Source organism: Cibotium barometz, chromosome 50 (assembly GCF_041138505.1).
Source record: "Cibotium barometz isolate CiBa-2024 chromosome 50, ASM4113850v1, whole genome shotgun sequence".
In the NCBI taxonomy this organism is placed as follows: Eukaryota; Viridiplantae; Streptophyta; class Polypodiopsida; order Cyatheales; family Cibotiaceae; genus Cibotium; species Cibotium barometz.
In genome coordinates, this window is record NC_141095.1 from 21,929,265 (window position 1) to 21,955,941 (window position 26,677).

General features: G+C 48.3%; 1 protein-coding gene across 4 annotated transcripts in view; it reads right to left on the reverse strand.

Annotated features, from left to right (window-relative positions):
- Positions 1-25,384, reverse strand: part of LOC147609940 (uncharacterized) — a 52,463-nt gene extending 27,079 nt beyond the window's left edge. For all 4 annotated transcript variants that reach the window (XM_086786668.1, XM_086786666.1, XM_086786667.1 and 1 more), the window contains exons 1-7: positions 24,911-25,384; positions 15,300-15,389; positions 13,674-15,188; positions 13,523-13,565; positions 10,492-10,570; positions 10,280-10,371; positions 10,121-10,190 (exon numbers count right to left, since the gene is read on the reverse strand). In XM_086786668.1, coding sequence (XP_086642794.1) covers positions 10,121-10,190; positions 10,280-10,371; positions 10,492-10,570; positions 13,523-13,565; positions 13,674-15,188; positions 15,300-15,389; positions 24,911-25,036 — 2,015 coding nt within the window. In that variant the 5' untranslated portion in view covers positions 25,037-25,384. The remainder of the gene's footprint in view (positions 1-10,120; positions 10,191-10,279; positions 10,372-10,491; positions 10,571-13,522; positions 13,566-13,673; positions 15,189-15,299; positions 15,390-24,910) is intronic.
- Positions 25,385-26,677: the final 1,293 nt, after the last annotated feature.

Here is a 26,677-nt window from a genome sequence, read left to right on the forward strand (position 1 = left end):
GGCCATTTCATCAATAATGAAAAAGCATCTTTCCGCGTACTTGGTTTTTGTAAAGGATGCAAAAGATGATGAGTCTAAATCTAATTTGTCTATGTTAGATAAAGACAGGATTGATTTCTTACGTGAGTTCCAAGATTGTTTTTCCAAGTCATTGCCAGGAGAACTTCCTCCGGAAAGGCCAGAAGATCATGCTATTGATCTAATTCCGGAGAGTACCCCACCAAATAGACCGCCGTACCGTGTTAGTGCAGCCCAATAAGAGGTAATTATGAGCCAGGTACAGGAGTTGTTAAAAAAGGGGTTGATCCAGCCTAGCTCATCAGCCTTTTGCTCACTGTGCTCTTAGTGCAAAAGAAAGATGGTTCTTAGCGCATGTGTATAGAAAACAAGAACACCATCAAGAATCGATTCCCTATTCCGAGGATAAATGACATATTGGACCGCTTACAAGGCTCCACAGTTTTTAGTCGGATAGACTTGAAAAGCGGGTATCATCAGATACGCATTAGACCTGAGGATGTGCATAAGACAGCATTCAGACCACTTTTGGGCTATATGAGTTCTTGGTTATGCCCTTTGGTTTGACAAATGCTCCTGCCACATTTAACAGGATGATGGACAGGATTTTCCGGCCTCATAGAGCGTTTGTGGACACATTCTTTGATGATATGATTGTGCATTCATGCACAGAGGAGGAACATAGAAAGCATTTGGCCATTGTGTTTGAAGAACTCCAGAAGCATAGGTTGGTCATTAATGGCAAGAAGAGTGAGTTCTTCTTGGAAGAGATACACTTCTTGGGTCATATCGTGTCTAAACATGGAGTCCGTATGGATCCTTCGAAAGTGGAAACAATTCTCAATTGGCCAGATTTGAGGACCGTGCATGATGTACGCACCTTTTTGGGATTGTGTTCCTATTACAGGCGGTACATACGATATTTTGCTGAGATTGCTTCGCCCCTTCATGCTTTAACTAAGAAGGCAACTTCGTTTCAATGGGCTGATCAGAAAATTGCAGCCTTTAAAAAGCTTACTTTCAGATCCCGTATTGGTATTACCGGATCTCCCAAAGGCTTTTGTTGTCCAGTGTGATGCATGTGGGAACAGCATTGGAGCAGTTCTCATGCAGGAAGGACATGTGATAGCCTTTGAGAGTCGTATATTACAGAATGCCGAGGAGCATTTACAGATTTATGAGAAAGAGATGTTGGCTGTAATTCATGCTCTTTCTACATGGAAACACTATTTGCTTGGGACTGATTTCACTATGCAGACAGATCATCAGACTTTGCATTATTTCCTCACGCAAACTAAACTTTCTGAGAAGTGTATGAGATGGGCCAACTTTTTGTCTATGTTCCACTTTCAGATTGTACATGTGGAAGGCAAAAAGAATGTTGTGGCAGATGCTTTGTCACGCAAGCCACAGGTCTCAGCAGTTTCACTTGCTTATCATCATGAGCAGATGAGATGAAAGAGCAGTATGCCCAGGATGAGGATTTTGGAAGGCTCTATGATCAGATGTCTGAGGGTCAACGGCATGATCATTATACTCTCAGGGATGGCTTTTTGTCGATGCATGGTAGACTGTGTTACCAGGCAGTTACGACTGAAGGTTATGATTGAAAGTCATGCTCCACCATATGCAGGTCATAGAGGTATTGACGCCACGGTAAAGGTAGTTGAGACTTTCTTTTATTGGCCGACCTTGAGAAGAGATGTTGATGCTTTTGTTAGGCAATGCATCGTATGTCAAAAGGTGAAGTTTGACCGTCAAAAGACACCAGGATTACTTCAGCCTTTACCTATTCCAGATAGACCATGGAAGAGCATTGCCATGGATTTTATATTTGATCTTCCGAGGACACAAACGGGGAATGATGGCATTTGGACTATCATATGCAGGTTTAGTAAGCAGGCTCATTTCATTCCCGTGCGTAAGACGATCAAAGTTGAACATATGGTGAAGTTGTACATGGCGAACATCTTCAAGTATCATGGCCTGCCTTCGTCTATTATTAGTGACCGTGATCCACGGATGACGAGTTTAATTCGGAGAGGGTTGTTTGACAACATAGGTACAACTCTCAAGTTTTCATCATCGTTTCATCCACAGACAGACAGTCAATCGGAAGAGGCTAATTCCACAGTGTTAGATCTTCTTAAGTGTTGTGTCAAAGCACAAGCAACAATGGGAAAAGTATCTTCCTTTGGTGGAGTTTGCTTATAACAACACCGTCCATACCTCGACGAGCAAGGTGCCTTTTGAGATTGTGGAAGGAGGGAAGAAGGCACCACCTATTTTGCACACAAAGGATAAGATCTTTGAGGCTGACCAGTATGTGGAGAACATGGATGAAGCTTATCAGAGAGAGTTAAGTTGGCACTCCAAAAAACTTAGCAAAAGCAAAAGAAAGCAGCAAACCGTCACAGACGTGCATTAGAGTTTGCATTGGGTGATTGGGTTCTTTTGCGATTTGAGAAAGCTAGGCTCAAAAAGATGAAGGGTAAAGAGCGCTTATTCCCTAAGTTGAGTGAAACCGATCCCGTCAAGTGGGAATAGACTCTGTTGGACACCCACACGCGTAATAGCACAACTTAAATATCACAATTTGAATGGACAACTTAATAACAACTGAAAACTGAAATGAAATGAAATGATGATCAATGGACACCAGCACTGGGGCCGGAACGGGCTGGCCCCCCCCCTCAATATATGATATATTATTGGGAGTATTTAAGTGATACAATGCTCCATGGGTTCAACGAACCAGATGATGTCCATGTACAACTGAAATGAATACAGTTACCAAACAAGAGACTTGGAGTAGTCGTTCGAAGAAGGAGAGCGATCCACTTGAAGAAATCTAGTCTCTACGGTCCCATGCCTTTACTGGAATCCACAGAGCGCGCCCCACTGGTGTTCCAGGACCACGCACAAACAGGCGCTCCCGTACTAACGCCTGGCTCTCCCGATCTCGGCACCCATGGACCGTGGTTCTCCAGAAGCTTGGACTACCCGGCACCGAACGGGTGTTAGCAGCAGGGAGTATCCCTTATCAGATTTACAACACAGTCCTTTGCTTAAATCTCAATCCACTTACCTGTAGCTCGCTAGTGGAAGACAAATACCAAAGTCGCCTAAGTGCAGCTGCTAGAGAAGGACACCAACTGGGTACAGCCGCCTATATAACAAGAGGAGGATCACTCCTGATTTGCATGGAGGGGCACACGACCAACAGCTGGCCGGCCCACCTAAATCGCATGGAGGCGGCCAGTTCCAAAGGTTCCAAAGGTGGGGGGTGGGTAGGTGGCCATGCACCCACCCCCACACACGAGGGGTTCCCTCCCACCAAGACCCAAACATGGGTGTCCAAAATGGGTGCCCACCCTACCAAGGACAAGAGATATTTGGGAGGGTGCCCACTCATTAATGAGTGTGAACCTGCAACCTTATAAAAAAACAAAGGTTAGAACGAATGCTATAAAATAAACAATTGCAATTCACTTACCACCTGTTCACATGCAACAAAACTCGTCAGAAGACAGAGCAAACTTCACGACTCACTGGCAGGCATCCCCACTCAGTAAGTGGCGCGTCAAACAAGCAAACACAAAAATACAAGTCACGCGAAAACAGTTCCAAACATGCAAAACATGAATGCATGTGCAAACAGTATCATGGACATATCTCCCATTCATGGAACAAGTACTAAACATTTCTGTCGGACACAATGATGGGATGACAGAAAACATAAATCCCGGTCTTCCTATGGAGTGACAGTCCCATAGGTAAGACACAGATCTAGGCACGAGCCTCCCTATGGAGTGACAATCCCATAGGCAAGACACGGCGCAAATACTGGCTCTTCCATGGCGTGACAATCCCATGAATAGAACATAGTCCACGTCATACACGGGTGGCACCAGTCTGGCTCCCGTCCATGTTATGCAAAAATACTTGCCCCTTCACATGAGACACCAGCCTGGCCTCAAGTGAACGAGACACAAATCTGGAGATGGACCAAATGGTCGGCCAATTGGTGACATTGAGCATGCGCTATTATGGACCTTTTCAAGTATTGGAAAAGATTGGTGAGGTGGCCTATCGTTTGAAGCTACCAGATCACTGGAGGATTCACAATGCGTTTCATGTGAGTCTACTTAGACCTTTCCGTGGGGATGTGCCTGAGGATGTATCAGATGAGGCTCAGCCGGAAGTTGAGGAACTTGATGAGGTTCTTATTCCAGAGCAGATACTGGCACATAAGGAAAGAAAGGTACGAGGTAAAGTTTCCCATCCCTATCTTGTGAAGTTCAAGAACTATTCACCGATGGATGCGAAGTGGATGGAGGAAGGTGACTTAACAGATTCACCTCAGGTTTTGCACCTTTATCTCGATGCCTTTGAGTTGGAGCCGACTCTTGTTACGGCTCATTCAGGTTCAGCAGAGCATGGGTCTAGAGCATTGCCTGATGCTCAAGAGGGGGGTAGCACCTCCACTCCCTTGATACAAATAGGCTCAGATGACATCTAGAGGTCGCTTGGTGCAGCTTTTGTCTCACCCGAAGGTACTGATGGCTGACAATACATCTGTTTATGGGACTTCTATGATATATGTGTACTAGTCACATTGGATGTTGTAGTTGTGTATGGTTCACAGTGGTATACAACTTGGACTATTACTACACCATTGGTTTGCAGTGAATGTTGCTACATATGCATGGCTTAAAGAGATTGGGACGCTGATCTTGCTATATTGTACTTTTTACTTTGGATGTCTTGCTGTATCACTAGATTGCAATCGAGGACGCTTGCCATTTTTCAAGAGGGGGGTATGTCATGACCCTGTGAAATTGGAACAGCACAAGTGTGGGCATGGTGGTCGGTGAGCAGGATAAATTTTTAAAGATTCATACTTGGGTGTCTGGACAAAAAGGTAACATGTGTGGACAACCCCAAGTGTGAAGGGGGACCAAGGTATTAAACTTTATAAGGTTTATAAACCTTGGGTGGCCCTTAGAAAGTTTTAAAAACTTGGAGGGGGGGGCTACTCCACTTTTATAGTACACGCCTCCCTCTCCATCTCTCTCTCTTGCTTTTTGGAAAAGACTGGTCGGCTGGCTACGTGGAGAGAACTGGTCGGCTCACTGCATAGAGAATAGGCTGGTACAGGTCGCCTGAAGAAGAGCCGTACAGTACAGCAGCTGAAGGTACAGACTGGTGTACGGACAGGAACAGCCTGGACAGGTGCTGCAGGGCGACTGGTACGGACAGGTACAGACGGCTGCTGCAGTTTTTCTGACGCAGGCGGCTGTAGGTCAACTGGCGCAGACAGGAACAAGCTGTGCAGGCCGACTGGTGCAGAACTGTGCAGGGCAGTTGGTACACGCTGAATCCTTCTTTTTCTCTCTCTCTCTCTCCTTCTCTTCCCCTCGTGTGAGCTCTTAAAAAAAAAGGCGGGTGGCTGCACTTTCAGGACAGCATACTCTATACTCTCAGGGCTGGTGTTTTTGAAGAGGATTGGACTGAGAGACAGCAGTGAATCTGTGGAATATTTTTCTCTCTCTTTCCACTGGCTTATGATTGCTTCAGAGTTGTTTCTTCTGGCCCTTTGTGAGAGGAGGGGTGTGGCAGTTGAAGGGTGGAAACAGAGTTAGATGGTGGATTTGTTCTTTGGCTGAGTTTGAGGCTATGATCATGGAATAGCCAGATGTGTGTTCAAGGCTTCCCTGTTGCATTGTCTTGGTTGATTAGAGGAGACAGCAGTGTGTTGTTTTTATGGAACACAGATCTGTATGTGTATCCTCTATGCTAAGAGGTCTTGAGGGTTGCCAGATTGGACATGCAGGTTTCTTTTCCTTGACGGGCTTTGTTGTACTCAGTTAAGCTTTTCCATTGAAATTGAATAAAGAAATACCGAAAGGGGCGCCAAGCTTTGGGACCAACAGGTGTCGTTCTCCTTTTTGTTTGGAGCATTCTAGCTCTTGTTTATTTGTTAATTGTCTTGACTACAATTGTATAAGTGACTGCTAGTCTACCGCACCTTGGTTTCTAGCAGAGGCCGGTTTCAGGGGGCAGCTGAGTTCTTACATCTGGCGATGCCGACCTTCAAGGAGGATGCTATTGTATAGCATTTGGCTACTCTTGGTACAGAGTTGGAGCAAATGGACTCTATTTCTATTGAGGGTATTATCTTCTTGGAGCTACAGGTTTCTAGGGATTCCTATGACACTATGTTTACATTTGGGTTTGGCACCGATATTTGGAGTAGCACAACGCAACCTTCATGGTTGCTTTCTTCTAGAAGAGCAGTGTAGAAGAAAGAGCAGTGTACCTGGCAGCTTGTTCTATTGCTTTTATAGCTGAGTTGCTGTGGAGATTGCTTGTGGAGCTTTCCTGGTACCTGTTGCTGCTGCATTCTTTTGTCTTTGACAGAGGACGACTTCTTCAGCTTCTCGGAGTATGTTCAGCATCTAGTGCTAAGAGGGGATGTTAGCACAATCATCCCCAGTTTCTGCCCATTTCTGGTGTCCTTTTGGTCCCTTTTGCATGGCCCTTGATCGTGGGCTGGCCACCCCTTTTTTCCATATTTTTCTAGGATTTTTCCCAGCCCATTTGGTATTTCACCAATCGGCCAGCTTATCAGCTCCGGTCGGGACCAGCTCTCCTCACCTATAAATCGGTGGGGCTGGCCTCTCACTTTTCATTCAGTCTTGTACATATTTTGCTCCCTCACTTATGAGACTACTTGTGTCTCTTGCTTGGGACTATTTTGCTTCAGTATATTCAACATAGTTGTTCCATCTCTCTCTCTCTCTTGCACTCTCTATTCAGCACACTCTAGTGCTCCTTTGCTTCTGCTCCGTGCACTCTTTCACCAGGAACATGCCCAAATTCACCTTATAAGAAAGTGCAATTTATAGCCTCATGGTAGTCATCCACAAGACAATAAACCATCAACTCCATCATGTATAGCATGGACTAGATACTATGACATCCCCACTAACGTCATCACTGCCCAATAGTGGGTGTAGAACTTGGTATCAATATATGCTCCCACACACCCCCCCCACACACACACAGCATACATTCATACAAAGGTATGTGTACTGAGTTTCTATGACAACTCCAGAGATACAGGGCAGACTCAGCCATAATGAAGCCTAGCACCAAGGATCATAACAAATAGAAAGAATTATTACAACAAAAAGGTAGTTGATAGGGCATATCAACAGTCGTGGGCATTTTCAGCAGGCTGACAACAGTCCACATAACCGACCAGCATCATAGGAAATCATCTCATTCATAGAAGTCAGCAATAAAACATTGCAGAAGTATGTGTGCTTGAGTCCTTGGACTGGTGCATACATCAAGTGCGCCACACACTCATTGTGCTACGGTCCAAGGCAGTCCGAAGCTATCTTCAGCATTCAGCATTCAGTAATGCATCTCCCTCAGCAGATCTGGGTGTGCATAAGGCTCTCCGAAGTGGCTTCACAGTTGTCTTCAACCCATTTTCGGCAGACGTCTGGTCTACATTGTTCTTGCGTTTGGCAATCCTCAGTCAACCGTCTTCAATAAGTTTTTTGCATTGTAAAGAAGTTCTCCAAAGCAATAAAGCAAATACTCCTGCTTGCAGGAGGGGGCCCTTATATGGGTAGATTGGGACCCAATCTGGTGTCGTCTCTACATTCTCTCTCTATCTCTTCAGCTCTATCTCCTATAAAGATAAAAGTGGATTGCTTCATGCTCACTAACATAAAGGTATAAAGAAGGTTTTGCTATGCATTACATGATCCTACTGGTTGCGATAGTTCACTCAACAAATATAAAGCCCGCTTGGTGGCTAAGGGCTATGCCCAAAATGAAGGCGAGGACTTCTCGGAGACTTTTTCTCCCACCGCCAGGTATACCACCATTCGCATTGTTCTTGCAATTGCTGCTCACTTCTCTTGGCCCATCTTTCAGATGGATGTCAAGTCTGCCTTTTTCAACGGGGACCTTCAGGAGGAAATATATGTTGAACATGCGTGAAAACATGTCCAAACCTGCTATTTTATCCAGGCCAAAAGGGTATTTTTTGGCCTTTACTTGTCTTTGCTGCTGGCCGACAGCTCACCCTGACCGACCAGCAGTCCTACTGCGTATATATAAGAAACTCAACATAATTCAGAAAACATACAGAATATTATAGCTCCGAGTCTTGCTGCAGCCGGTGCTTCTTCGTCTACAGGCAGCGCATCGTTACCTTCTGCTGCTGCCGGTGTTTCCGCATCTACAGATTGCGCATCACCTGCTGCTGCTGCTGCCCGTTTTCATCCTCTTCAGGCTGTGTTTTTACCTACAGCTACTGTTCTGCAGTAGCCTTCGTCTACAGTACATCAGCGTTTCTCAGGAGCTGTTCTGCAGTAGCTTTCGTCCACAGTATATCAGTGTTTTATCTACAGCACATGGGACAGCAGCCCTCTGTGCTACAGTATAGCTTTCCAGCATTTTTTCAGCTTCTATTACCTCGGGATCGCGGCCCTCTCCACCCTCATCCATCATCACCGGGACAGCAGCCCTCTCTGCTCCTTTACCTCGACATCGGGACGGCAGCCATCTCTGCTCATTTCTAACGTGGATCGTCTACCCACAATTCCGGAGGACCACCCTTTCTTACCAGATGTTGATTCTCCTTATTCAGATATAGATCATATGGAGGATGGGACTTCTTATTCACTGGATAGCCCCGTTCGAGGTCTTTCATTGGGAGACGACCAGCCCATTTACACCTATTCACCCTCTACACCCTTGGCATCTCTTCTTTCTTCTCCAAGCTTATCAGACTTCACTTCCATAGGAGGATACATGCCTACAGCCAGTGTGCCAATACTGGACCCACGTATCCAACCTCATCTCAAGAGCCCTGCTACTCAATCTAGCCAACATCCTGGACTTCGGTATGGGACTTTTTCTCGGGAAGGACAGGTACCTCTTCGGTCATTCAGAGATCCATTGTCATGCACAACCTCAAGCACAAAACCCTCCCACCCAACCCATGTTTCTTCTTGGTAGTGTTGGCGTGTAGCCATTACCGGCTGCACCCCCATTGGGTCCTGCTTATGGGTTTTACCCAACACAGGTATCTATCAGCACTATGCCTCCTAGTACTGTGGTGCCACCCAACATTCCGGGGTATCATGGTGTTTACCAACCCCTCTCTGACACTACTACTTTTCTCGCTTATGTGCCCACTCAAGGGTTTATGCCTCATTCAGGTATTCCACCTATGCCGAGTGCCCAATCTTATATTCCATCTTATGGAGTACCCTCGCCAGGTCCTACACCTGTGCCTGGTATTAGTGGATTTTCTGGAGTTCCTCCTCACTCTTTACACTCCGGATATGGGTACCAGCCATCCTGGACCCCCCCACCTCCTTCCTTTCACGTCTCTATGTCCAGAAATACTTTCACAGAAAAGACTCGTTTCAATGGGTCTAATTACACCACCTGGGCTAATCTTATGGAACAAGTTTTCACTAATCAAGGTTCCTGGAAGCTGGTGAAGGGACTTGAACCAAAACCCCATCCCTCTCTATCACTTCCTCAAGTTATCCGCTATTGGGAGGCTAGGAATGCCACTGCCATAGTGGAGCTTATGCAAGGCCTTCTGCCGGAGATTCATTCACAACTCCAGCAATTCCCCTATGTCTCTGACAGATGCGCACACCTTGCACAGAGATATGTTGCACGTGATCACACGCGTATCTCAAAGAGATACCACACCAAAGACTCTCCGCTGCCTCCAATTAAATTGAATTTTGACTAATCCAACCAACCCAACTTGCTTTCTGTAAAGTTTGGTACTATTATAACACTCTTAGCCTGCTGAAAACATGCTTTTCCCAGCTTCTTCTAGTTCCAGTAACCCATCCTAGACAATTCACTCAAAGCCATGCTTATCCCTGTTATCAGAACTCATGGGCCCTTTGTTCTCATCATAGTCCAGCCACATGATTAGAATGATTACAAAGAAGTCGATAGGCACATGGACACGAGCTAAGATACTTACACTATTCATACTCAATAGCTTGTGGAGAAAGCTGCAACCAATTAAGAGTCAAACCCTCACCTTAGACAATCATCTGAGCAGCAGCAATGAAGGTCCCCAATTCTACTGAAGGATGTGTCAACATGAGCAGCTGCAAGAGTGTAACACACCACAAACATCACATTGCTCTAATTTGAAAAAATCAATGCAAAATTAAGACATCTTAAGGTAGAGGAATACCCGCTCTGATTACGGAGCTTGTAACATACAGAAAATCTTCAGGTAAGATGTCTGCATTGTATTCGTTTACACATGATATTGGCAGCTTTTCCCTGAGGTAACATTTCGTCTTACAATATGATTTGGGAATGCATACAAGTCAAGCATCAAAGTCCTCCGAATAAACCATTGAACTGCTACAAGCAATCAGTTCAAACAATGAAATCACCTACAAGCCTCTACTTATATCGTAGCTGACCACATAGCCCCTTTTCTTCCCAGGGATATCTGGCAACATTTCATGCCCACCACCTTCAGTTGCATTAACCAAAACAACCATAGTATCAGATCCATTTGTGGGATTTTAACTAACTTAAATAGAGCCAAAATCTTGTTTTAAATATCTGATAAGAGCTCTCAAGAGGCATGCCTTCCATTTTAAAAGATGGTAATTTTTTAAATATTAGTTGTATAACCATTAAAAAGTAATTTTGATTTAATAACGACAATGACTGTGTATATGTATATATGTACACACACACACACACACACACACACACACACACAATGACCACACGCTAGACATCCTTCAAGATGATGATATAGCCTGAACTTATAGGTGACTATAAGGCCATAGGTGAGGATGGTATATATGCTACCTCTATCATATCCCCCATCAGCCACCTTTGCCCCCACCACCTCCACCTTCTTCACGAAGGGCATGGTCCTCGAAGCCATCTGCAGACTACGTGATGGGCGGGCCCACAATCACAAGGGACTCACGGCCGAGTACATCTCACATGCCAATGATACCCTCGCACACCCACTAGCCTACATGTTCAATAGAGACCTTTGTGAAGGATTTCCACCCTCTAGGTCCACTAACACCATCACCCCCATCCTCCAATCCAAAGATCTATGGATCGGTGCTAGAGGCGGAGCTCAGTTCATTTGCACAGAGACACGGATGCAAAGCCTCAGGACATGCAAGCTTTCAGAGGAGCTATTGTGCCCTTGACCACATCTGCACCCTCCGTGCCATCAAGGAGGGCAAAGCATGACATCAGAGGATCTACTACTGCTTTGTGGATTTCTGCAAAGCTTTTTAGTAGATTGTACTCCGAGCCGGCCTCCTATAGCGTCTACACGAGATAGGAGTCCCATCTAACATGGTCTGGAGCATCATCGCCCTATATGAGTCTGTCATCGGACAAGTGCGAGCCCCAAAGGTACATTGCAAGAGATTTCTACTCTTGGGGTGAAACAGGGCTGCCATCTATCACCCACTCTTTTTGGCCTCTACATTGATGAGCTATCGAGCTTCATTGATAGATTAGGCGGGGTTGGTCCCACACTAGCAAGCATATTGACCCCCCTACTACTTTTATGCATATAACATCGTCCTCCTTTAAGATTAAGCTGAGGGGCTCTGGGAGTAAAACCAAGGTAATGATCGTCAATACCTCTCGCCCCTTCACATCCAGATTGAACTTCACATATAGAGGGGATCTTGTGGAGATTGTCTCATCCTATGTCTACCTTGGTGTCACTTTCAGTGGCCCACGCTTTACCATGGTTCCCGCAACACATGCCAGAGTGACACGGGGATATGCAACCTTGAGCTTACTTGAGCGGCAGTGCTTCCAGGCACATTTCCAAGAGCCCAGGACGAAGGGCTGGCTTTTTGACACCCTTGTCACACCAGCCTTGATGTATGGAGTAGCCTTCTGGGGCCAAATTTATCCGATGAGGATTGGCAACGAGTTGAGAGGCCCCAAGTCATGATCTCCCGTATGATCCGCAGCAAACCATCAGTCCCACACCAGATTATCCAGGCAGAGTTTGTTGCAGCCCCAATGGTAGTGTATGCACTCTTCTAGATAGTCACATACCTCCATCGCATCAGTCACATGGATCCCCACAGATACCCGAGGCTTGCCCTAGAGTCCTCAAGACAGCTAGCACTTGAGGGCCACTCTGGAGTATGGTATGCACCAGTTTCCACTTGGTTCTCAATATATGGGCTCCGCATGGACTGCGTACCCCCCCTTCAGTACAGTTTGGACTCCCCTTTTCTCCAACTGTCTCACGAGGATACCAACCAGGTTATCCGGTTAGATCTTCTCAGCCTCTACACCCATTGCACATGGATCACACCTCCGGAGCTCCCCACGAAGATGCACTTCTACAGAGATCACTTCCTCACACTCATTGAGGATGGATTCATCCAACAGCCAGGCTACTTGAGTGTTCACATGTCCCATGCCATGCGGATTGCGATTGGCCAAATACGGGTTTCATCCCACTGCCTCAAAGTGGAGATAGGTAGAGTTGAACGCATCTTCAGAACCGGGAAGCTCATACGGAGACCCAGAGAGGAGAGAATCTACCAATTACACCACATAGAGGTTGAGACGGAGGAGCATGACATATGCCACTGCCCAGTATACTATGAGATCTGCGAGAGGTTTCATTGTCTATTTCGTGAGGGATTTGGTCCACTCTCCAGGATCATTAACTTCCAAGACCAGCGTTGCCTAGGCCTCTTCTTGCTTGAGCTCCACGGACACAAGGACACCTTGAGAGAGCTTCCGCCGTAGCCACCTCGCCCCCTCCTTCACTAGCCAACCATCACCAGTTTCTTCTGGACCCAGGAGGTGGACGACACCAATGTAGTGGATCTTGTGGACCCTCCACGAGCTGCTCTTGACCTACCTCGCCCGAGAGGAGTTACTTCGGACCGAGCCTCCACACTCCAGCGTGCCCGACGCCCCCACCCCCCCCCCCTCAGCCACGATCACCTCATCAGCTCCAGATCTAGGACATGCTCCACCGCCATCGAGCTACCTTTCCACGTGACATAGCTCAGGGAGAGCTCTCGGCCATACTCATTAGCCCCATGCTTGATATTTTGGAGAGTGGTATACCATCTACTCGGAGCTGATGTTGATCTCATGTTTCTATGTTCTGAGTATTCCATGATGAGTTTCCATGGACAGTTTTGTATCACCCTAGTGAGATAGCTATGTTCATGTTTTCTTTCTGTTTTATTTTCCATTCCATGATGAGATATGCCATGGACATTATTGTATCACTTTGGTCTCATAGGCCCATTGGGTCTTTAGTAGACGCTTAATATCTCTCTCTCTCTCTCTCTCTCTCTCTCTCTCTCTCTCTCAGAAAGAGAGAAAAAGAGAGTGCATGCACGTGCATGTGCATTTGTGCATGCATGTGTCTGTGTGTGGATTGGGACACGATTTCAACCTTCTAAAAGAAAGCTATTCTGCTCAGTCCATCGGGTTTCCACCTGCACATCAGTTGAAAAGTAAACTTCAAGAATCACCAACAAGTTTCTATTAGATGCGGGCTATCACAAACAAGAAACAGAATCCTTCTCAGAAGAACTTTAGCTTACTTTGAACCCCTCTTTTTTCCATGCCATAAAGACCTCAATGGCCCTTTCACAGTTTCCTTCCTTCAAACATGCTTCGAGTTGCACTACCCATGAGCTTTCAGCAGAACCCGTGACACAACTTTGTGCATTTGCACCCCCATCGGACTTACTGCAAGATGTTTTCTGCCCATTTTTTGAGGGCACAGCATCTCCTTCACAAGTTTCTTCCTTTTTGATCCCCCTCACAGCACAGCTCTTGTCCTTGCTTTCATTTTCACTTAATGAGCTCGGGAGTTCTCCTATTACATCCGGGTCCAAAACCACAGAAATCTTTTCATGTGCAGCACCGTGTTCCTCTGCTACTGCTTCTTTGACTGTGCCATGTTTAACCACAATTCCAGAGTTGGTCCTGACATCATCTGCTGGCAGCTGACTAGTAGAATGCTGTTCATGGTTAGAACTCCAACCTTTGAGTTCAGCACTCTTGGGATTCATACCTTGTGGGATGGTCCCATGCCCCGTTGCCAGATCTTGACACCCACTTGGTGTCGAGGTCCTTACCTCTGGAACAAGCTCAAGCGTTGCTCGAAGCCCAGGCAACCTTCCCTTTTTCTGGAATGTGATTGAAGTTTCCATTGAACCATTTGATTCTTGCCCTCTTTTTCTTCCTGCTTGGTGATCTTTACCGTTTGATGTAGTCTTCATGCTGCAAGCATATGCAATCCCTGGCCTGATCTGTGAAAACTGCTCAGATTGTTCCATTGAGCTATTTGATTCTTGATTTGATATAGTCTTCAAGCTGCAAGCAGATGCATTCCCTGGCCTAATCTGTGATGTTAGTGTAGTGTATTCATTCTGAGATGAATGAACCCTATTCAGGGAACCCTTGTTAGAAACGGGCACAGATACACTGCTACCATGCTTCATTCTCTCACTTGAACCTTCTTCAGATGACTTGTGACGGGAGCTTTGCCATCCTCGAGCAGCCAAGGAGGGTGAAGTGGCATTCACAGCATTAAGGTGTGTATTCTTCAATGAGCCTGATTTCTTAAATTCGGCCTTAGAATTCAACTGCTGACCTGATTCACAAGGATGGGCTCTACTTTTCAAACCATTTGTATTATTTGGTGTCTCGTTGAGTGGAAAATCTATAGAAACCACAGGTGTCACTTGTTCAGGTGTGTTAGTGACTGGAAAATCCACAGGCGTCACTTGTTCAGGTTTGGAGGTTCTACAGAATTTCCCTTTATAGTGCAATCGCAGTGCATTTCTATCCAATCTGCCAGTCTTTTGTGATGTAGAGACCTCCACTCTGTTATTAGATAATCCATCTGACAGAATAGGTCGGTCACTCTTTGCAAGGCTCAAACAGTCAAAACTGCCATCTGAGAGCTCCTCCTTTTTTACCATTTGCCTTTTTGACAAGTTTCCATTGCTCTCTTTGGCTCGAGATTTCTCCCTGTGATCACTCATAAGAGGAGTGCCAATCTTTCTGATTTCCTCCAAACGGACTGGAGACCTGGACTGCTGACAGTCCTGTCCCAAGCCACACCACACAAGCAACGGCAAGGTAAATAACATTTGTTAACTCTTGTTATGAGAAATCATCAAACACATGGGGGCATGAAAACGTGCAGCAGAAGTTACCGAGACTGCATTGTCAAGAATATAGTTGACAAGAACAGTAAAATTGTCTCGTGGAATCCAAGCAAAGGCTTCCTCGTAGCTGCCAAAAGCCTGCAGACATCCAAAAACTTATGAAGCCATACATTCAATTACTAATCATGACAACAGATTGATTGGTTTCTTATGTATGATGCAACTCCATTAGGTCTTCTCCCAACAACTTTCCAGACCGCATGATTCCCAAAAACTTCATACCACACATGGAAATCTAAGACTTCATTCTAATGCTATGAGTCAGGTAGCTCACTGCAGTAGGCTGAGGGATTAGAAGCACTTTGCTTAACACAGCAGTAAACAGCAAACATAGCAGCTTAGCATCTTGCAAAGAATTTGATTACTGAAAAGAGCAAAGAAAGCCAGGAGTAGGATCCATCTCACAAGTCACAAGTGGCTCTACCAGCTTTGACTACACTTTTGAACTATTCATTTTTATAAAACAAAAAATAGGCTCAATTCTAGCCCACTTCCATCACATTTATTCGTGAAAACTGTTGTTGGAGAACTTCATCCTGGAAATCTCATAATTATTTCAATGTGGTTAACCATGAGTCATTAAGAAAAACCATGGTTTGGGGTTAATTAAGTGAGCCTCTCATTATTAATGTTTATTTCATGCATGAAATGGCTAACATATGTACTTGCAATTTTTTTATGTTGCCATAACAAGAGACAAGCTTACGGATGCATCCAAGGATCATAAGTGACAAGACGATATTAATTATCCCCAAGAACAAGGCATACACCTTATTCACACACCATCTACAAGTCACAAGAGAGCGCCCAAGTGGTGCTAGACTCTCAGGAGGGTGTGCCCGAAGAGTCATGTTTCGAGCTCGCTACTATTTTACGAGACGCCACAGTGCGAGCTCGCCACACAGAGGACACGATTCAGGATCTCCAAGCTCAACACTCCGATCTTCAGTAGCACCTTCATGACACACAGCCTGAGCTCACCAACCTCCGCACTTCATCTTCTCGTTGCACTGAGGAGGTGCTGACAATCTACGAGATCAAGTGGTACTGCAGGACAGGGCAAGGAGCTCGTATCTCTCCAGAACCTTCTCAATGGATCCCAACCCTCAACATTACTATGGTCCAAAGTTCTTCAGTCAGCACTCAAGGTTTCCCTCCAGCTTGATGCGGCGTTAGTTATTTTTTCTCACTTCGTACATATTACATTTCATGATCTACTGGCAGTATAGTGCTTTCCTTTCATTCAAATTTTACCAATTAGCAATTTATTTTTCCATCTCAGTTCTGTTTTCCTCACCCAAGACAATGATGAGCACTCCAGTGGTGAATGCCACCAAGGGTGCCCACAGTGTGCAGTGTGCAGTGTTTCAGCTGGACCATCCTGCCTCGACCATGCTGGGTGGACCATCCTGGCTGATCATCCTAGACCATCCAGCTGGGTCATCTTGGACCATCTTGGTTGGACCATCCAGTGGCCACAACAACAGATCTCCAAAGATTATCCAAGAAACGCACCAACGGAGACATGGGAGGTGCACATGCCAAAAGATACCGCACTATCACACCGGTATGACTCTCCAAAGCATTAAAAGACACATCAATGGAACCATTGGGGCATCCTATTATACATACCACTTTTCAGCTCAGTCTGCTCCGTCACTGTCATCTCGTCTTGTTCATCCTATTTGAGTCAATTGTCATTCCATCCTGTCTGTTGTCCATCGCACTGTGACCACTGTTGGGTGTGCACGGTGCAGTGAGGGGCATGTAACAACTTCTTGGAAGTAATACAAGTGACGTTTACAGTATTCTTGTGCATTGTTCTATGCTTACATTAAAGCCTGTTTTAAGGGTTACATTGTGTCATGAGTGTCAAGGACTCCCGGGAATAGTTTCCTAGAAGAACAATCACTTTAGCGTGCTGAGCAACCAACCCTACTACAGGTACACGCTTGTGAGCCAACGGGCACCTTCAAGAGGCTGCATACATATGTCAATAGTGATCAATGGCAGGTGTGTCACACTCCTATAATTACGTAATGCTAGATTTGAGTATAGGAAACAAAAGTGGTTGACAACTTAGATCTGCTCAATTGCTCGCTGAAGCTCCCGCCCATCCCTGCTTGCGCTTCCTGCACACCTGCGCCCCCCGCCTACCTGCCTGCTTGTCCCCTTGAGCCTTCTCTTGCCCCCCCGCCTGCTGTCGCTTCTGCGCCCCCCTCCCACGCTGCTCTGCCCGCCGCCCCCTCCTTTTGCCCCCTCCGCCTGCTTTCGCTGCTGCGCCCCCCTCCCTCGCTGCACTGCCCGCCGCCCCTCCTCGCCTTCTCGCCCCCCCCCCTCTTCGCGCCCTCCTCCCCTCTGCAGCGCCCCGACCCCCCCCTCCGCCAGCATTTTTCCTCCCCGCCCCTCTTGCGCGCAGCTCCCCCCCCCCCCCCCCCCCCCCCCCCGGGGGGCTTCTCCTTCGCCACTTCACCCCCCCCCCCCCTTTCTTGCTGACTTCCGCCCCCAGGGGGGTTTTTTTCCTTTTTCTCCGGCCTTCGTCTTCCGCCTCTTTGTGTGCAGCTCGTTTCTTGCAGGATCTCCACTTTCGCCTCACCTTCGCCTTAGCTTCAGACTCTGATGGAGGCTCCTCCCGCCCCGCCTCAGAGGGACTCATCCGCAGCCCCCTCGCCCGCCCCTGAGGACACCCCCATCAGGCTTTCTCTTTCGCCGGAAGAGGAAGCGAGCCTCACCGCAAAGGTGGAACGCCTCCAGGCTCATTCCACCATCTGCCGTATAGTCGGCACTCGCCCCAGCAGAGGGGAGATCCGGGATCTTCTCCAGGCCCGCCTTCTTGCAGATGTGGGCAAGATTCTGGACGTACAGCTACTGGGCCGTGGACATTATCAGATCGAGTTCGAGACCGCCCAGAGCGTGGCCAAGGTCCTTGCCATGAGTCCCCTTGACATCAGGGGTGCTCGGGCTTTCTTCAAACCTTGGCAGCATGGCTTTGACCCAGCAGCGGGGCTGAGCAGGGAGAGCGCCTTTTTCATGTTACAGTTTGATTCCCTGGACTCCGCCGGGGGTATCTTCCGCTCCTCTCTCGGCTAGGAGCATTGGTGGGCTCGGTACTAGAGACTGGCCCCACAGCAGCTTCAGTGGTGGCCAGAGCAGCTGGGCTACCCTCCGTCAGAGTTTTGGTGTCTGACATCTCCTCCCTTCCTAAGGTCATTCAACTACCTAGGATAGGGGGGGGATGGATTGATCAGAGAGTGGAGTTCTCGGGGCTCCCGAACCAGTGCTTCATTTGCAGGCAGGTCGGTCATCTGGCCAAGGCCTGCCCTCGCAGGAGACCTCGACCCTCACCACAACAGCAGGCCCCTGATGGCCCGCCCACAGATGTGGCACGGCAGGCTGCCTCCGGGACACCTGCTCAGGCCACAGAGACCTCGGAGTGGCAGCCTGGACAGGGGCGCCGCCGAGGGAGACAGCCACAGCAGCACGCCCAGAGACCGCTGCAGCAGCAGCCACAGTCTCAGCCTCACTGGGTTCCCGTGAGGAACAGCTTTGCTCCCCTCCAAGAGGAGACCCCTACGGTGACGACTGAGGACCAGGAGATGCCAGCACCCCCTCCTTCACCCCCCCACCCCCGTCCCCTCCCGCCGCCTCGCTTCCACCTTCGCCTCCTCCCGTCCCCGCTCCGGTTTCGGCAGCGGCTCCCTCTCCACCCCCCTCGCCCCCCCCTCCTCCCCCCCCCCACCCGCCTCGCCTTCCTGGGAGGCCCTGGCAGTCCCCTGGCGTTCGCCCGCAGTCCGGAGGGCGCTTAGCACCGACCTCGCTCGAGCACCACAGAGGAGACCTACCATGCCGATTCGGGCTTCACGAATATCATCTATCCGCAGTCGGCTGAGTCGCCTCGGTGTTAGACAGCGATCGGAGGCTTTTGATTACGCCTTCACTCGGCTTTTTGGAGCAGAGGGCCCCCATGAGCCAGCACCCATCCGAGTTCATGTAGTGATACCTCCGGCCCGCGGGGAGAAGGCACTTGATTCAGCGGTGGCCTTCTCATTCCCTCTATGTGGCCCTTGCGACCGGGAGTGGACTCTAGAGCTCGCTCTTAGCACTTTGAAGACTCAGGCAGTTGAGTTTTCTCATCATGTGAGCGATCTAGAGGTGACAGATGTGATAGGCCGGCTATGGGAGTTGGCTCATTTTTTCTTGGATCCCGGGAGTGTGGATGCCTCAGGGAATCGTCATTTGGTCGTGCGTATAGTGGCAGACTTAGCACGCGACCCTGGATATGTATGTATACACGAGGTTGCTCTGTCAGAGTGGGAGGCAGTCGCCATGGGCCACAGCCACTAGCGCCTGATCCGTGATTCTTGCAGTACACCGGGTGGGCAGATTCGCAGCCGCTCGGATGGGGACTACTCTCCATCCAAGCCGCTTGCGAAGGCCCGCCATACGGCTGAGACAGCATCCACCTCAGCAGGTCATCCATGAGGATTATCTCATGGAATGTAAAGGGCCTGGGCGGAGCACATTTTATACGCTATCGTGGTTGCTTGAGGCAGGAGCTTCAGAGATGCCTGGTTGGTGGCAGCATTGATATTTTGATGATGCAGGAGCACCACTTGGGTGAGAGCAGGATCCGGAGATATGGTTCGATGATGCCTGGTAGATGGGATACCTTTTGGTCTGCAAGGTTTGGTCCTTTGGGTGGACAGGGAGGAGTATGCATGGTCATTGCAGATGTATGGCGACAGGCCATTGTGGATCGAGGGATCATTGTGCCTGGTAGAGCACAGTATGTCATTCTTCTGAGGATGCATGATGAGCTATTGGGCGTGCTCAACGTCTATGTGCCTAATCATGCTAGTGCCAGAGCAGAGTTCTGGACCCAAGTTACGGATGCATTGCCAGAGGCCGCACATTGGTGTGTCGAGGGAGACTTCAACATGCTTGAGGACCCGGCCGATAGGGTGGGAGGCAGTCATGTTACAGTGCACGGCACGGAGCTTGCAGCTTGGGACCAGTTTTGCATGTCACTGAGGATCACTGATGCATGGCAGCATCGGGCCTTCTCCCGCTCTCAGGACAGCCTTAGTTTCTCTCGGTCGGATCGCCGACAAGGAGGGACTAATCTATCACGGATTGATCGCTTTTATGTGGGCGACTGGTTAGGCGAGCGAGGGGGCTCCGTCGGCATTCTCGCTAGCACCTCATTTTCAGATCATGCACCAGTTATCCTGACATTGGAGGAGACGACACGGGAGCCCAGCTTGCAGTTGAGGATCCCAGAGAGGGTACTTACAGATCCCAGTCTCGCTGAGGACATTGAGAGGATCTGGCATGATAGTCAGTGCTCTGACCAGGATGCAGCAGGCCAGTGTGCCCAAGGACTCATCGAGCTTAGCTCTTTTCTGCACGCTGCAGCTTTGACACGGCTGGGAGAGATTCGCGAGCGGAAGCATCAGCTGAGACGCAGCCTTGCTTTGCTACAGCGCCTTCAGGAGCAGCAGCCTGCATGTGAGTGGTTGGCGTCACAGCTGAGCCAGGCACGCCAGGAGGTTAGAGAGGCAGAGGAGCAGAGACATGAGTTTTACTATCGTCGTCAGGCCTCTCAGTGGGGACGCAGCTTGGTGATAGAGTGACTGTGGACGCAGCTTGGTGATAGAGTGACTGGGGAGTTTTTTGAGATCACTGGACCCCGCCATGCTCGGGCAGGAGTTCGTCAACTTGGTAGACCGGATGGATCGGTAGCTACTGAGCCCGGGGAGATCAGAGCCATTGCCACTGCATTTTATAGACCTGCTTTCAGCGGAGCCAGCCACCGAGGACAGAGATGCTTGCAGACAGACTGTGTGGGTCCATGTGTAGAGGAGGGTCACAGATCGTATGCGTACAGTTCTTGGTGCGCCTCTTTCAGAGATTGAGCTTGCCGAGGCCTTGAGGGTCCTGCCGCGACATAGTTGCCCAGGGGAGGACGGACTGACGCCGGCCTTTTTTATGCGCTATTGGGACCTTTTGGGGCCAGGCCTCCGCAGGGGCTTTCAGTATGTTTTGGACACGGGGGTGATGCCACAGAGCTTTTCAGAGGGCTTGATCTTTCTTATCCCCAAGGGGGAGGGAGTATCACATGATATTCGGCATTGGAGGCCTATTACGATTCTCAACACTGTCTACAAGGTCTTAGCAAAGGCCTTGAGTTTGAGGATCCAGCCCTTTTTGGGGGAGTTGATTCATGCTACCCAGACAGGATTCGTCAAGGAGCGCAGTATCCTTGACAACATCTTTACTTTCTGGGAGGCGACGGCCCGAGCTAGATTTCTTGGCGAGGACTTGGTCGTGATGCTTCTCGATTTTAAGAAGGCATACGATAGAGTTGATTGGGGTTTCTTAGAGGGCACTATGCTTCGCCTGGGCTTTGAGCCAGGATGGATCAGAGGGGTGGCGGCTCTGTACTCCACAGCTCGTAGCCAGGTGTTGATTGCAGGAGGACGGAGGCCGAGTTTTGAGCTGACCAGATCAGTCCGACAGGGGTGTCCCCTTGCCCCTTTTCTTTTTCTCTTCTTTGCGGAGGCTATGAGCATGTATTTGACGGCAGAGGAGGTTGGTTTAAGAGGACTCCAGCTCCCAGTCCGGGGGGGAGGACCTGCTTGATGCTGAGTTTGCAGACGACACGGGCTTATTTTTGCATGGCCAAGAGGCCAATCTTCTTCGGGCAGAGCAATCGCTCCAGTTTTTTAGTGCAGCTTCGGGAGCATTGATCAATTGGCGCAAGACAGTGGCCTTTTGGATCAGTAGTGCTCCCACTCCGGCATGGAGCCCGGACCCCGGCTTTAGATGGATTCCTCCTGGCACAGCAGTGCGGTATTTGGGATGCCAGATTGGACTAGATTTGTCACCTGAGCAGCAGATTGCCCCGCTTCTTCTGAGCATTCGGAAGAAGCTTTTGTATTGAAGTACATCTCGACTATCCTTGGCTGGGAGGGTGCCATGTGGTACATTACGTCTTGCTGGATCTTCTCGAGCTCTTGCATCAGCCAGGTACAGAGGCTGATCAGGAACTTTCTTTGGTCTGGCGGGACGGTCAGCCAGCCCGAGCAAAGGTTGCATGGGCAGTTATTACACTTCCGCTGGCTCAGGGAGGCCTGGGCATTATAGATCCAGTCGATCAGAGTAGAGCCTTATTGGGGAAGCTTATTGTTCGGAGGCTGCTTCCAGGCGCTGAGCCTTGGAAAGAGCTTCTCTTGCAGCGGCTGCAGACTCGGGCTCCCCCAGCACAGGGGGCACTTGGGCACCAGAGATTCGCTGGATCTTCATAGAGATGAGGAGGACAGGCCTCAGTAGAGGATGGGAGGACAGATTTGCTTTGAGTATCCTGAGAGCTTGGGAGCTACTGAGACCGGGGCTCTCTCGGCGACCTCCTTGTGTTGAGGAGCGGCCAGACAGCCGCTCATCTGGAGCCCAGCGGTTCGCACAGAGCAGGGTCATATGCCCGGTTCTCGACCTCGTCTAGCCTGGGGACCTTTAGCGGCAGGCCCAGCACGCAATTTTGGAGACTGGCAGACCTTCTGCAGTCTCCCAGAGGAGATCCAGGTGGAGAGGCTGAGTCACTTCAGAGGGGGGGATGATTATGAGGGATGATATTCAGGAGGCTCTCACAGAGGAGTGGTTCACGCCTTTCGAGCCAGTGGCCCCACGGTGGATGGGAGCCTTTACTCAATTGGAGATCCTGATTGCTGTCAGAGCTTGCACTGAGGATGGCAGATGCCTCTACTATGAGATTCAGGATGAGGGCAGACTTCAGAGAGTGGAGGTGGAGTCGCCTTTGGTTGCAAAGTGCACCTTTCAGAGGATACGGGTAGTGGCCGCCGCTTCTCGGAAGTGGCATATTGACCTCGACCCTGCTGATGTGCTCCCAGATTGGCGCATATGGGCATATGCAGCGCGCCCCTTGGCCCGGTTACAGTGGGACCCTGGGGAGTACGAGTGGCATGATGCTTATGCATCCCTTGAGGCCACAGAGATCACCTTTTTCCAGTATACTGTTCGGCTGGGGAGGCATATTTTGACGGCGAGGAGGATGGTCTCTCCAGCTGCAGCGGGGCATTGGCGGCTACAGGGACTCTCACAGGAGTTCCTGGAGGATTTCTGGGCTCGGCTCTGGGCTAGTCGACAGGCCCGCAGGATCTCGACTTTCCAGTGGCTGGTCGCCCACCACAGGGGCTCAGCAGTTGGCACCTGGCTTGTTTACAGCGGTCTTCCGACGGCCTGCGTCCGATGCGGCCACCCTATGGAGACACAGAGACATTGCCTTTGGGATTGCCCTCAGGCGCAGCAGATTTGGCTGCGGATGCTGCGTATTCTGGCCCCCCTCTCTCCAGAGGGTATGTTTACGTGGGATGCCGCTGCTTGGTCGACTTCGTCAGGGCCTGCTATGGGCTATGAGATGGAGCAGGACAGTCAGGCCATCAGATTCTTTAGGGGCCAGCCTCGCCTGGTTCCGGCACAGGATTTCTCGTCTGTGAGCTGGACACAGGAGAGGGATTTACGATGGGAGCTCCTCAACAGTCTCACCATCTGGTTCACCTGGAGGGCCCGGTGTTTCACGGCCTTTGAGGGGAGACTGGAGCCACCAGCAGAGACTGTACGGGGGATTTGGCAGGAGTTGATCCACACCCTGAGAGGACAGTATGACCGCATCCGAGGCGACTCGGACGAGGCGATCTTGCGGCGCCAGGCCTTTCACACCACCTGGCGCAGCGGCCCCTTCTATACCTTACACACGGGATCCCCCCGTTGGCATTACAGGCCACCTGTTTGGCTATCCCCCCCCCCTATTGTATGATTTAGCCCCTCAGTCCTTAGTACTGATGCTTGTATTTTGCAGCACCTAGGGAGAGTCTCCCGAGCTGCCTTGCTGTATTCACTGCTCTGTTTCTCTTATGAGCAGGAGAGATCTTTTGTAGCCCTACGGGCGTTTTTATATAACTAATGAAAGGATCTTTTCTCGGAAAAAAAAAAAAAGGGTGGTTGACATATCCACATACATGAATCACAAGGAAACAGAGTGGAAGTGGGAGCAGCCAGAGATACAACGTTTCCAACAAAGTTCTTGTTACTATGGCTAATAAGCCACACACATGTACATATATGCGTCTAACGAGCAACACACACATACAATAGTAACAAGGAAACGAGAAACCAAAACGAAAATGGCAGTTTCAGGAGGCCTCAAATGGGAAATGCCACATCAGCAAGGGAGATGTAAACTAAGGAGAAGAGAGTAGAAGGGAGAGAAGAAACACACTAGTTTTGGAGGGAAACACCAGGTGTTACTGCGAAACATTCTTCTGCTGTTTCCCCCCCTTTCTTGAACTGCGAAACATTTCCCCGATGAAAACATTGTCGGGGGGACATCCCATTTCCTACATGCAGCGGTGATGTTTCTGCCACTTCCAGTAACTATGACATGCATGCACTTATACATTCATACATACATACATACGAGATACTCAACAAACATGCATTTATGCATTCATACATACGAGATACTCAACAAAGTACATTTAATAAAGCAGAAAATGATTTAGAAAAGCGATGGCAAAATTGACCTTGACAAGGTCTTTGATTGCATTGCAAAGCTGCGATTCGGAGAAGCCAAGGCCAAGCTCCAAAGCTTGCTTCAGAAGCTCCGACTCTGTATGTAGGGCAGCCTCTGGGCAGTCCCCTGCTCCCATGGCTGCTTCTTCTTGAGAGGCAATGGCGTATTCTTGAAAGGCGATGCCTGTCTGCGAGAGAGGCGCTCACACGGTGCCTCCCGTGGCTTTTTTGTCTTCCTCTCCTTCTTCTTCGGACATGCCCGTGCAGTACGAGATTTCTGTGTGAAATTCTGGCAAGAAACCTTCGCAGAATCGAAGAAAAGCTCTGTTAACGCTGCTTTTTTCTTCTCCTTGCAATGCTTAACTTAGCAAACTATTTCTCAAGCCAATTTGGCAGAATTACCACAAACCAAACCCTCCCTATTCTTGTTCATAAAGTACTAATATACAACACACTGACACATACACTCTTTCTCTCTCTCTCTCTCTCACCCACACATGCATATGCTTACATATTTGCTCACATTTTTTAAATTGTCCGTTCATGCATGCTCTATAGTTGTGAATGGGTACTTCTCATGTTCATGTTCCACCCATCTCCATGATGGCTCTAAAAAGTGGGAAATTTCCCGCATTTCAGTGGCTCCTCTTTGGCTTCATTTTAGTGGCTCCTCTCTGGCTTGACTCTGCCAAGCACTACCTTATACTCACATGACTATCTTAGACTCTGTCACGATAGTGTAGGCATCTAGTTTTGTTCTTTTTCATTCTCTAGGACGCATTATTTTGTGAAGCTACCGTAACACTTTCTTTTGGTCTCATAGAGCCTTTGGGTCTTCTGTAGATGTAAATGCAACTCTCTCGTTGTTTCTGTTTTATTTTCCATTCCATGATGAGATATGCCATGGACATTATTATATCACTTTGGTCTCATAGGCCCATTGGGTCTTTAGTAGACTCTCTCTCTCTCTCTCTCTCTCTCTCTCTCTCTCTCTCTCTCTCTCTCTCTCTCTCTCTGTGGCATGCAATTATTAAGGCAAGCCTATGGTGATTTATTCTTTGGATTGATAAGTTGGGCACATCTATTGATCACCTTAGTCTAACATAATCTTTCAAGTTTTCCTCACTTGAAAGAAAGATTTTAAAAAGGAGTGTTAGAAGGATTTGAACCCTTGTCATCATGAGGTTGAAAGATGTGATCTCTATCATCTCCAGTTCATTATCACAAAAACAAAACCATATTTTACTAACACTTTTTATAAGTGGGCCAATATTTCATTAGGTATCTTTTGAGAGCATTTTCTAAGAAGTGAAGTCCTTGCCTCCGTACTTAATGGAAAACTAGAATCAATTTATCATCAACATAATGACCAAGAGATTAACGGTGTGTATAATCACAACTTTGCCCTTGGAAGATAAGAATAGTGACTCTCGATCCTATGTAAAGGCTCTAAAGCCTTGTAGCCCATGGCAATAGAGTTCTTATTCACCACTCAATATACTTGCATAATTATGCAAAAACATCATGTCGTCCATTATGTATGGCCCTTGCATGATCACCCAATTTGTGTGTTACTCTTCAATGGCATAGTAGTTTTGCACATACCATGAGAATTTTGCACCAAAATGTAGGTATAAACTAGAACTTTGAGAGTTATGCATACAATCATTACTCTTTCATCTCATTAAAAGAGGGATAATTTTTGTCATGATTTAAAGCTTAATATATGATGGTGATAATTTTCATCTCATTAAAAAAGGGATAATTATTATCATGAT